The sequence below is a fragment of the Petaurus breviceps genome, unplaced genomic scaffold, assembly GCF_028583685.1.
Source record: "Petaurus breviceps papuanus isolate PSGF00001 unplaced genomic scaffold, PetGlider_PUasm1.0 90654, whole genome shotgun sequence".
Taxonomy (NCBI): domain Eukaryota; kingdom Metazoa; phylum Chordata; class Mammalia; order Diprotodontia; family Petauridae; genus Petaurus; species Petaurus breviceps.
In genome coordinates this window covers 100,340-112,798 of record NW_027187301.1, presented here as the reverse complement: position 1 = coordinate 112,798, position 12,459 = coordinate 100,340, and the positions used below count along the sequence as shown (strand labels likewise).

General features: G+C 39.4%; 1 protein-coding gene across 1 annotated transcript in view; it reads right to left on the bottom strand.

The window, feature by feature from the left end:
- Positions 1-12,459, bottom strand: part of FAM162A (family with sequence similarity 162 member A) — a 35,978-nt gene that overhangs the window by 11,908 nt on the left and 11,611 nt on the right. The window contains exon 2 of the mRNA XM_069064915.1: positions 2,838-2,969. Within this exon, the coding sequence (XP_068921016.1) occupies positions 2,838-2,969 (132 nt within the window). The remainder of the gene's footprint in view (positions 1-2,837; positions 2,970-12,459) is intronic.

Genomic DNA, 12,459 nt, shown 5'->3' with positions numbered 1-12,459 from the left:
AACCTATTTGTTCAGAGCATGGTACCAGGTGTGCTGAAGGGATACAAAGTTTAGGTGAGACTCACCCTTATCATTATGGAATTTGTGTTCCAGTAGGGGGACCAAACATACAGAGATGACCTATATAGTACTATATAATAACATACAAGTACATTCAGTACCAAAGTGTTATCTTAACGAGGATGAACAACGGCAGACCCTTCCAGAAGTAAGAAGTAAACACAAAAAGGATGTAATGTAGTGATAATTCTCACTGAACAGAGTATCCAACCACAAAAATAACGGTCTTTAATTTGAAAGGACAACGCTGCAGCTTCAGTAAGGGTGGCTAATTAGATCAGATCCACTGCTGCATCAGGCCCTAAGCTTTCTCTCTGGCAGAGGCATAAGGAATATTTTCTGGAAGGGAACTGTCCTCTGAGGAGTTAACCACAAAAAGCTAGAAACAGTCCCTTTAAAGACTTATTGTGGATCTAGCATCCTCGTGGGTTACCTGGACCTTCTGATTTCTACTAGTCAGCGTGAACTACTTCTGGTAACTGAAAAGCTTTTGTAAGTCTGCCATCTGTTGTGTTAAGAGTTTCTCCTTTTATATAACCTAAATTCATTCTATTCTTACCTTTACAGGGCATCCTTGTATCTCAATATTACAGGATTTTAAGGACAAATCCTTAATAAATTTGATCATCCCTTTCATGAGTTTTTACACTGGTCACAATTTTTTTAGATCAGACCCCAGAGTTACTATTGCCTACCTTTATTAGACATTTATTTTTATCGTGCCCTTATACTACAGCTTCTTCCTCCCTCTGAATAATCTGCCTGTTCTACTGTGGTTTTTATCCAGCTCTGTTATGTCTTTTTTAAGCTAGGGCTAAGAGAACTATCTATGGCCATCATGACATAAAGACACAATGATCTGTATAGGATAGAATAATATCTATTTTGTCAAAGAGCATGGCACTTAATAAATACTTGCTGATTGTTTCTAATGTCTTTTCAGATGATGCACAGCTGGTGTGTTATAGTGAGGTGAAAACTGGACTGGGAAAGTTAAATTTAGAATAAGAGAAAAATCCCTGATAGGAGACACTCGTTCACTCAACAAACATTGAATAGTTTCCTGCTACACACACAGCTACATAGGAGGCACCATGCAGGGAAATACAAAACACGGTCCCTGCTCTCTGTTAAGGAGCTCATAATCTAGTTAGAAAGGCAGCCTAACATTCGCAAACATGAAAAGTTCAACAAACAATACAATGTCACAAAACAACACGTGATTCAAAATCAAAGGAGCCAGTTGGATGATAGGTGAGGCAGCTCAAAGGAAGAAGAGATCACTGAAGGCTGGGATAGTAAGGGAAGACTTCATGGAAGTGGTAGGACCTGAGGTGCAATTTCAAATACGGACAAAGATTTGTACTGATACAGAAGATGAGAGAGGCATTCAAGATGAAAACAGTGGTGCAGGTTTGGGAGCAAATATGCTTCATGCTGCGGCACAGTATTCAATTCAGTTCCATAGGCATTAAGAGCTCTACATGGGCCAGACCCATGATTTCAGCACTACAGGGAAATCTCTGTAGGACGATCTCTACCAGTACAGAGCAGTCATTATTTGCCAATTTCTAGTCTTAGGTGCCTGGGGGTTCTGAGAAATTACTTAACTTGCCAGGGTTTCATAGCTGGTGATATGCCCAAAGTGAGAACTGAACCCACCAGCAGCACTCTCTTCCCATGATATGCTCCTCCTCACATCAGACTACATAAGCTATTATTGTTATTACATGGTTCTTACTATAAATGCTACAGATATTAAGAAGACAAAAGAAAATTAAAAATGGGAGATCATGTTTGTGTTTAGATGAATTCATGGAATTAAGTATAAAAATGTAAGTTAAATAATACATTAAGTCTTAAAATTTGAGCTCTGAGAAGTCAGGGCTTGGTGGCAAAGCTTTGGAAGTCATCTGGGGAAATAACTAAAGTCATAAGAGAATTATGAATTCTTCAAAGGAATTTTTTAAGATAATAAAGGACTGAGTTTTAGGAGATACCCCAAATTAAGGGATGGGAAAGGAAGACAACAAAGGAAAGAAGAATAGTGATAAAGACAGGAGGGCTAAATTAATTTAATGCTATAAAAAGTCAAGGTAGGAAAAAGTTTCAAGAAAGGAGTAGTCAATTATCAAATGCTACAGAGGTCAGAGTAAGAAGTAGGAAATGTTGGGAGAAATGGTTGTCTCAGAGGACTTTGGGAAAACAATTTCAGTAAAATAGGAAAAATAGATTTCAGGGGGTTAGAGTGAATGGGTCTAAGTGGGGGAAAAAACATGTATAGACCACAAGTTTAAGTATTCAGTCTGAGAAGACTTCAATTTAAATAGTTAGTCTAAGGACTAATTTCATTCAAAAGGTGAATTTTGATTTGGGTTATGAAGATTTAGATTGGTAAAGAGGTGATAAGAAGAACACGAGCAGAAGTAATGAACAAAGGATGTATAAAGGACAGTATGGAGACTGGACTGATCACAAGGAAGTTATGAATAGGTAAGACAGAGAGGACCTTGAATGTCAGACGGCCTCAAGAGGTGTAATTGCTCCAGTAGTCAGGAAGAACTTGTATGCTGCTAAGATAGAGCTGACAGGAGGAAAGCGGTGTTTTGGATTTAATCTAGTAGTAGTGTGCAGGATGAGTTTGAGTAGAAGAGACTGGAAACAAAGAAACTAGCAAGGAGGCTGCTACAGAGCCTAGACCTCATGGTACGGTACTGAGTGAATAGTTCTCAGTAGAGCAAACTTTACATGACTTACATAGCTTAAACCAACTTTACCTGAAGTCTGAGGTTGTGCTTTTGAATTTTCCTGTGGTTTTGTACAAAATCCTCTCATCATCTTCATATCTCCTTTTCTGGTCAGCCTCAGAGAAGGGAAAACTTCTCTTTCACATAATCTCAGACAGTTTCCTGGAAAAAGAAGAAGAAATGTGTCAGAGAATTGAATTTGGAACTGTCTTCAGAGGAAAAATGCCTACAGATCGCACAGCCCATTTACAATGATACATGTCTTGCTTAGTTTACAAAACATACTGAGTACATAAAGTACAATCAAATGTTTTTTTGATATCACACTTGCTTTCCAATTAAATTCTCACCACATTTTACAAGTTATCCTCAGCGCTTTGCTATCCCTGGCAATGTCATATGCTAACAATTTACATCCTCTGGATAAAGGCAGTAGAAGAAACCATTCCTCTTCAACTTAGTTCATTCCTCTCAAAATTTACAACTGGGGAAACTGAGCATATAATCCAGTCAGACATTCCTCATTCCAAAATGGTTTTTCCCACTGATACAAGTTTTAATAGGCTGTATCACTCTTGGGGATGTGATCTTGAGTCCTAGGAGGAGAGCACATGACTAGAAGCAAGTGGCCTAGTTTGACTAGAAGCTGCGAGCAGGCCGGCTTCAAGATATAGGCCCACTGGGATCTCTCCTCTGACCCATCTCTTTTCTGTCTAGCAACAAGAAAGTAGCCTCCCCACCATGCTCTGGGCCTTTTTCCTTTCAGGCAGCTGCAAGGGAATAAGCAGTAAAACTGTTCTGGCTCAACTTTGACCTGGAATATAATCCTTATTTACACAGTGAAGTAAAAGCCTTGCTTTGCAGCGCTCCCCTTTTCCTTTTCATTCTCCTTCTCCTTCTCTATTATAGGAAAGTATATGGGAAGTAGCCTGACCACTGGAGGCAGCAGGTGATCAAGAGAGTTAACCGCCTCCTGAGGAAGGGTCAGATGTTCCCGGTCATGTCCTACATTCTGGAAAAAGCAAGGGCAAAGGGACTAAGATTACAAGACAATATTTATACTCTCTCAAAGAAAGACGGAAAAAACAGAACAAAATGTGAAGGAAAAGATCCACAGGGACTTAAGGAGGGATCCCCATTTCAGTAATGAGGAAAAGCTGAAGCTCAGAGGTCAGAGGTGACGGGATTTGCCCTTGCTCACAGCTCCCGGGAGTCAGATCCAATGGTGGGAACCAATCTCCCAGTCCCAGGCTCGGCACTCCTTCTGCTGCAACATGCCATCAGGTTTTAAACCAAGTTAATTTTGGGTGAACGAAGTCAATGGGCAAGTTATAGTTAGAGTGAACATGGGAGCTTTCCTTTGTGGGCTTAGGGATATTTTACAAAGCCCTAGCAGTCTGTAACACTATAATAGTGATACTTTACAAAGTAATACATAGAGCAGCTAGGTGATGCAGCAAATGCAACACCTGGCCTGGAGTCAGACTCTGGTCTCAGACACTTACTGGCTATATGACCTTGCGCAAGTCACGTAACGCTGTTTGCCTCAGTTTCTTCACATGTAAAATGAGCTAGAGAAGGAAATGGCAAACCACTCCAGCATCTTTGCCAAGAAAACTCCAAGTGGGGTCAACAACTAACAACAGCAAATTATCATCATATACATAAATTACAAAGTAATAGATAAAGCAAGAATAGGTCATTAATTATGACATGTTTACCTTACATAAAAGGAGACACAAATAAGGACTAACTAAATTCTGGTCATAGTTTTTTAAATAGTAAAGCTATTTATCTATTTTGCTGAATTTTTTTCTTCTCTTCTTCATTTTCTTTTTCTAAAAAAGTTCTTTGTTTTAAAGGATGGCTTTCAGAACCTAGATTATATAATAACAAAGGTTATCAACAAAATCAATCTTTTAAAAAAGAAATGGTAAACCAATCATAGTTCCCTTCCCACTTTAGAGCTCAGGGGAATTAGACCAATAAACCTAATGTTTTCCTATCTGATTTCATAATCAGGGAACCTGTTCCAATAGGTCAATTCAACTAGCCAAAAGGGGTAGTTGCTTAAGTGAGAATGTGACCTGGAGATTTTTATAGGCAACAAGAAGCACAAGGATCAAGGAAACTGGTAGTGGGTTTTGCTGCCTTGTAAGCAGACATTTTCAGTCCAAGAGGTTTTCAGAGTACACATATGAAGACACAGAGGTAAAATAACTAGATAGGACAGTGGGGGAATTCCTACTCAATGCTTTTTGACTTTGTCACTAGATAATGAAGTGTATAGTATCAGACTTTTCTACGTATATGTCCTATCTCCCTTGGTAGACTGTAAACTCTTTAGTTTCAGTTAAGCTGAAATTGTTACACCAAGGGAATCTTAGTTTACAAAATATCATTGGGACAAGATTCTACCAAAAAGACTATGTCAATGTCCTAGCAGATGACACTAGATAATAACCAGAGTTATTTCTAAGCAACAAAGAAAAGGAAAGGAAAAAGCAAAAACTCTCATCATCCTATTTTTCATCTCAGCATCTGCACCACCCCAAATATGCACCAGTTTGCAGAGAGCTAGTGTGGTGTAGTAGACACAGAACTGGTCTTGGAGTCAAAAGACCTAGAGTCCCTTACCAACTTCAGACACCGACTAGGTGTAACTTTGGCCGAGTCACTTCCCTTCTTTGAGGCTCAGCAGTTCTCTCACCTGCAAAATGGGAATGATATTAGTTGCCCTACTTAACTCACAGGCCTGATAAGGGTCGAAAGGATTAAATGACAACATCCAGGCCTTAGAAAACAGCAAAAGCCTATGTAAATGGAAGCTATTATCATTTCTAGATCGGAACATAAGTGAACCGGAGCTAGGACATCTCTCCCTTGGAGGCTGTCTCTTAATTTTTTTCCCTTGTAAAGGGCTACCCATTTCAGTTCTTTCTTATTGACCTACTGGTAGACAGCAATAACCTGTTTTTCTGTGCTGGGCAAAAAAGATAGAGAATTCAGCAAAATTATCTGTGATTACTTACTTTTTGCCTTTGTATCTTCATTGCCTAGTACAGAGCCTTACGCACTGAAGACACTGTTGGATGAACTGAAAAGGGAAAACTGACCAAGGCTGCCTTCAAAATTGTATGTACTTTGATTACCTCACTGAATACTTTGTGAAACTGTAGCCAAAATATTCCTAGAAGATGACCTGCTCCCTTTCTGAAGCACTGGCAAAACAATCTAAAACTGCCTCCTCTCTAACCAGGCACACTGTAGTCTCTCCTGTCATCCAGAAGGCCCCCAGAGAGGACAGAGCAGGGCCAAGGGAGAAACACTGCATAGAAACAACCCTAGGAAATTCAAGATGAAGGAAGGGGTCACACCTGAGTAAATAATCTTTCTATTCCCCAACTTCCTTCACCCTCATTAAATGACCAATGGAAGTGGGACAGCAAAAGAAGCAAAATGATCCGAGAAAGAGCCATAACCTCTTCCTCCTCTATGGCCACCTAGGCTAAAGGCGGAAACATCTTCCTTTAAGGAAAGGAAGAGGTAAGAAGGGATTAGAATTTCAAGGCATTGGCCTTGGGACCCACCCACCTCAATTGAGCAATCAGGATAGAAAGCTTCCTGGGACATAGCCTGAATTACAATGTTTGAACTCTGTATCATATTGACTTAAGCTAAAATGGCCTATTTGTCACAGCACTTCAGTTGGTACGCTGTAGACCCAGGTTCACCTTTCTTTTCTCCTGTATATTCTGAGATCCTCCTCCAGCTGCTGCAGAAATTTCCCCACAGTCCTGGCACCTCCACATGTCATAAATAACAAGACATGGGGCAGCCAGGTGGCTCAGCAAGTAAGAGCACGGGCTCCAGTGTCAGGATGACCTGGGGATCAAATCCGGGCTCAGATACTTAGCATCACACCCAGAAATAACTGGCCGTGTAACCTTGAGCAAGTTACTTAACCCCGATTGCTTTAAAAAAAAAAAAATAACAAGACACCTGACACCCAATGGGTCCCTTCCTAAAATCGATTTCTAAATCTCCAAAAAAGTTTAAAATTTTATTAAGAATACTTAAGATCCCCAAGAAACTCAAAGTGACAACACAAAGTTGCAAACATATTAGGGAAACGGGGGTGCTGATTAGTTAAAAAAAATTAAACACAAATTAAATACTGTCTGATATGGCTGTCTTACATTTCCTTTTATGTAACCTGTGGTCCATGAAGCTCTTGTAAAGGGCCCTTATTAAACAATTCAGTATAATAAGTAAGTACACACATTTACTGGAAACAGACTATGTCTCACACATCCACTATTTTTCAAAGGTACATGCTGTTAATGCATAGTAAAACAAATACTTTTATAAGTATTACTGAATTTACAGATTGTCATTATTATGTATTTTCTCAGATAATAAAAGCACAACTACTATGATGTTGGAGACCTACAAACTTAAAAGGTGGGGAACCACTGGTGCAGTTGAAAAGAACAGTGGATTTGAAGTCGGAGGCCCTACCTGGATTTGAATCCTAGACCCTAGATCCTTACTATGTAGACATAGATGTGATAACAACCTCCCTAGGCCTTGGTTTTCCAATTTGTAAAATGAAGTGTTTGGACTAGATAAATAGTTCCCAAACTTAAAGTCTCAGAATTGTGGCAAGAATTTTCTATGAATCCCCATTTTCTTAGTCAATAGATACTTACTGTATAATTACAATAATGTAAAGATCTACAAAATTTTTCAACACAAAAGGGGGTCCTCATCCTGAACTAGGTGGGAATTACTAGACTAGCTGATCTCTTAAGTCTCTCTTTTCACTTCTACATTTATGAACTACAGCCTATAAAGTAGAGGAAGGGCTATGTATAATTCTACATGTCACTTCTGTTGGTGAAAGCCTTGTCAATCAGATTTACCAATTTCACTTTCCCCTGTGATAATTTTTTAAAAAATAACTTCAGTTTAGATTCATTTTGGAGGATACTGGAAGTGGATATTGGAAGTTTTCATTTCTAAACCTTTCTGATTAGTAACATGAACCAAATCATAAGCCAAACACAAAAAATATAGGTATATTTAACTAGCTTAGATATGTAATTCATTCATCTTTTGATACTGCTAGCAGAAGTTGGCAAGATTAAAGCAGAGGAATCATATCCAAAAAGGATAGTAGAAAGGAAAGAAGAAAATATGTTGGGGGTGGAGTGGAATCTGTAAATATGTGGGGAAAAAATGAATATGACCAATACAGTTCATTTTGAGAAGAGTAAAAACAAACAATTACATATGCATGAGTAACTCACATAAACATGAATTATGGGACAATAATACCACATATCAAGAGGAAGGCACCACAGAGATCATCTAATCCAACATTCCTCTTGTTGAGATAAGAAAACTGAGACCCCAGAGAGATTAAACAACTTGCCTATGGACACACAAGTAATTGGCAAAAATGCAATTCAAACTTGGCTGATCACCCCAAATCCACTGATTCACTGTGCAAGAGGGTCTCCTTGTCACAGCTATGTCTATTATACTAGGAGGTCGTTTTTCTTACTGAGACCTAAAATGGACACCAGAGGCTTTCTGAATCTAATTTTTAAAAAATCACAATCAAATATAACACTTATGTGCTAATTACAAAACAACTCTATTGAAAAATAAAGTACAATCAATACTAAAGGCCTGCATTAGATAATAAGTGAAAGGCAGTGTGGTTTAGTGGGAAGGGCCTAGATGACCTGAATTCAAATGCAGTCTCTGGTACATACTTGCTGCATGACTTGAAAAAGACATTCTCAGTGCTAAGGACAGACCCCTCAGGCAACTGACACTGGTAAAACTATTACTGCAGAACAGTTGTAGATCTGCATAAGAGGAGATACTTCACTAGCAAATTCTCTACACCCATAATCACTAGTGAGGCCAAAACCACCTAGAATACCTGGTCTATTACTTTTCTCCATGGCATAGGATCAAGAGGCCAAAATCAGTGCACCGGTCAATAAACATTCATTTAGTGCCTACTCTCTGCTAAGCACTGGGGACACAGAGCAAAAGACAGTCCCTGTTCTAAAGGAGTTCAAGGTCTAATGGGGAAGATTATATGCAAATATGTACATACAAGGAATATATTAGCGACAATCAACAGAAGGAAGGGACACTTGAATTAAGGAAGATCAGGAAAGGCTCCAGTAAAAGGTGAATTTTATCTGGGACTTAAAGGAAGCCAGGAATCCAAGAAGTAGAGATGAAGGGAGTGCATTCCAGGCCCAGTTAGGAGATGCACTGAATATCTTGTCTGAGTAACAGCCAGGAGGCCAGTGTCAGTGGTGGAAGAGTATGTGAGGGGGTATAAAGTGTAAGAAGACTGGGAAGGGAGGAGGGGCAAGTCATGAATGTGTAACCTGGAGGTGAGTGTTAGGGAGCCACTAGTGTGTGTGGGGGATGGGGGGGAGGGGAGGTGGTCAGAGCTGTGCCTTCAGAAGATCACTTTGACAGCTGAGTGGAGGATGGATTGCAAGGAAACCAACCAGCAGGCTACTGCAATAGTTCAGGAATGAGGTAATGAAGGCCTGAGTTGGTGTGGTGGCAGTATAAGAGGAGAAAAGAGGGCACATTTGAGAGATGTTATGAAGGTTGAATCAACAGACGTAGGCAAAAAATTGGAAATGGAAGGTGAGAATGAGGATTTGAGGATGACACCTAGGTCAAGAGCTTGGGGGGGAAGAGGGTGGTACTCTTCAATAACAGGACAATTTTGGAATGGAAGAGAAGGTTTGGGAGGAAAGAAAACAAGTTGAGTTTAAGGGGTCTAAAGGCTATCCAGTTTGAGATGTGCAACAGGCAGCTGGAGGTGGGAGAATGGAGGTCAACAGAGATGTTAGTGTTGGATGAAGTAGATTTAAGAATCATCAGCATAGAAATGATAACTTAATTCATGAGATCACTAAGTGATATAGCAGAAAAGAAAAAGGCCCAAGCCCCAAGAGAGCCCATGACTAATATGTATGACCTGAAGAGAACTAGGAGTAATGTCATGAAAACCTAGAAAAAAGAGTTTCAAGATGGAGGTGATCTACTGTGAAAAGCTATAGAGAAGTCAAGAAAGATGAGGACTGGAAGGTCAAAGTTCCATTACAGGCTCTATAGGTGTCATGGAAACCTTTGCATGTCGTTTTTCTTAATAAACACATGCTAACTCTCCTAATGTGTTCAAATCACAGTTTAACTTCTGAATTCATTGACAAAAGGCTCTACTTTCTGTGAACTGGACAGCAACAGTCGAATTTCCCATGCTGCTCATTACAAGAGAATGTAACTACTTTGAAAGGTTTTATATTTGTGTGCCCAGTGCCTACACAGTGCTTGGTACCTAAGAGGCATTTAATGCATGTTGACTGAAAACTGGGATTTAACCTACAGTATGTGTATGTGTGTATATACAAACATATACATATACATAATACATACATGTTTTATACACACACATAAATATATATAAATATAAATACACACTCGAAAGAGTAGGAATCTCTATATACTTTGGATATCTCCTATGGTGCCTAGCAATGCTAAGCACATAGTAGGCAATCAAATGTATGTTCATGTTAAGTAGGCATATGGAGGGGAAAGGAGGAGAACAGAAAATGAGGAAAGGTAAGTGGCTAGGTAGGAAAAAGTAAAAGTGGATTAATTAGGTAATAGACTATGAGTTGGAAGATGGCGAAGCAACTGCCAGGATATCAGATACAACCGCACTTCAAAAAACCGTATTAAATTCAATGTTTCTATGTAGTGGCTTACTTCTTTGTGACATGTAATCTGCACACTAGGTTATAAGATTCTGGACTGACATTTCACTGGTTCACATTTTGTTTGCAAATTAATGATTGCTCCATGGTTGGAAAGAAGCCAGCATAAGCTGTGGTCTGGAGAAAAAAGGAATTAGAGCGTGGGAATCACTGCTTGCAAAAGGGAAAAAAAAGGTGAAAAAACCACTGGAAAAAAACTTCCAGACAATTTTAGTGGAGAACCTATTAGTGGTCCTAGGCGAATACTGTTCATTATACTCCCATGCATCCATACATAATTCTCTTCTAATTCACAAATAGGCAGATGTATACACCCACCAATACATATACCATACATCAAAGGTCTTGTTGTCTGCCCTTAGTTCTCAGAGAGGGCCATGACATCAGGAAGGTGATGCTGGGACTTGCAAGTGAATTGGATTTAAGAAAGGGAGGGCTGTGCAAAGTCACCAGCCTCACTTTCTCCTCTGGAACCATCATCCAGTGGCAAGACAGAGATCAGGAGTGGAGATGGCCCCCACTTGAAAGGTAAAGATAAGAGGGTATTATACAAGGTGGATTAGATTACATGCAAAATGTGCAGTAGATACTTGTGAACAGATGACGCTAGGTAGTTATTTTATACCTAGCTACTGCAATGGTCTCTATCACACTCATTCAGAGGTTTTAGTAAATGTACCTTTCCAGAGTGGGTCCCAAAGAGGGTACTACAGATAGAATCCCATTTTAAGAATTTTTTCAACATCTCATAAGATAACATATGTTGTTTGGGTAATAAAAATTAAACCAAATGAAATGTGTCAGAGATGTATTTATTTATTAGTTTCTATCCAACTGAGGTTAATATGTATGAAAAACTTTTTATATTTAGGAAAGGGTATAACTACACTTAATAAAAAAGCCATCTTAGCCTCTACCTCCTTGTCCTCTTTGTTGTATGGGATAGCATCACTAGACATCTAGCTGATCTTTTCCTTTGGTTTCTCTAACATTGTATCATCCTGCATCTCTTTTGCTCTATTTTCCCCACTTCTTCCTCTTCACCCACCCAAATTTAATTAGCCTTCAAGTCAAAATCAAATCCCGAGCTCTTTCACAAAGCCTTTTGCCATAGCACAAACTAATTTTCCCACGTTCCTACAGGATTTAAAATCTTTGGATAAATTAATTTTCCAAATGGCTATATGGTATCTTGTCCCAAACTAGCATTTGTCCCACATACAGAAATGGTCAGCCTGAGCCATGAGGATCAAGATGCGTTTTCATCCTGGCAGTAGTCATATGATTAAACTGAGCAAGGAGGCAAGGAGAGACTAATTTCTAGTTCTTCTTTCGTGCTGAAGGTGTCAATCAACAGGGCCTGCAACACTCCTGAGGGCAGCCTGAAACAGAATATAACTGGGAAATACTTAACAGAATAAGCAAAAATACAATAAAACATAGATAACATTAATATGTGGCTTTCCAAATTAATGTGTGGCCACAGGGATCTTCATGTTTGTTTCTGTATGAGTTTGACACCACTGCTGTAAGGTAGGCTTTTCCACAGAAACAATATAAATGATATTTAGGCTCTCAATCCAGCCCGCAAACCACTGGCATACGAACTCTCAGGTAAGGAAAACCCCTCCATCAAAGCAGATCAGCCCCTTTTCTGCAATTTATAATCTTAGTTGCTGAAAACCCCTGAGAGTAAGCAATGTTATCACTCAGTCAGTATGTAAGTAGCCAAACTTGAACTCATGTCTTCCTTCACTTGCAGACAAACTAGCTCTTATACCCTCCGCATGCCATCCCTCTGTGAGCCGAATAGATATAAGCTACAT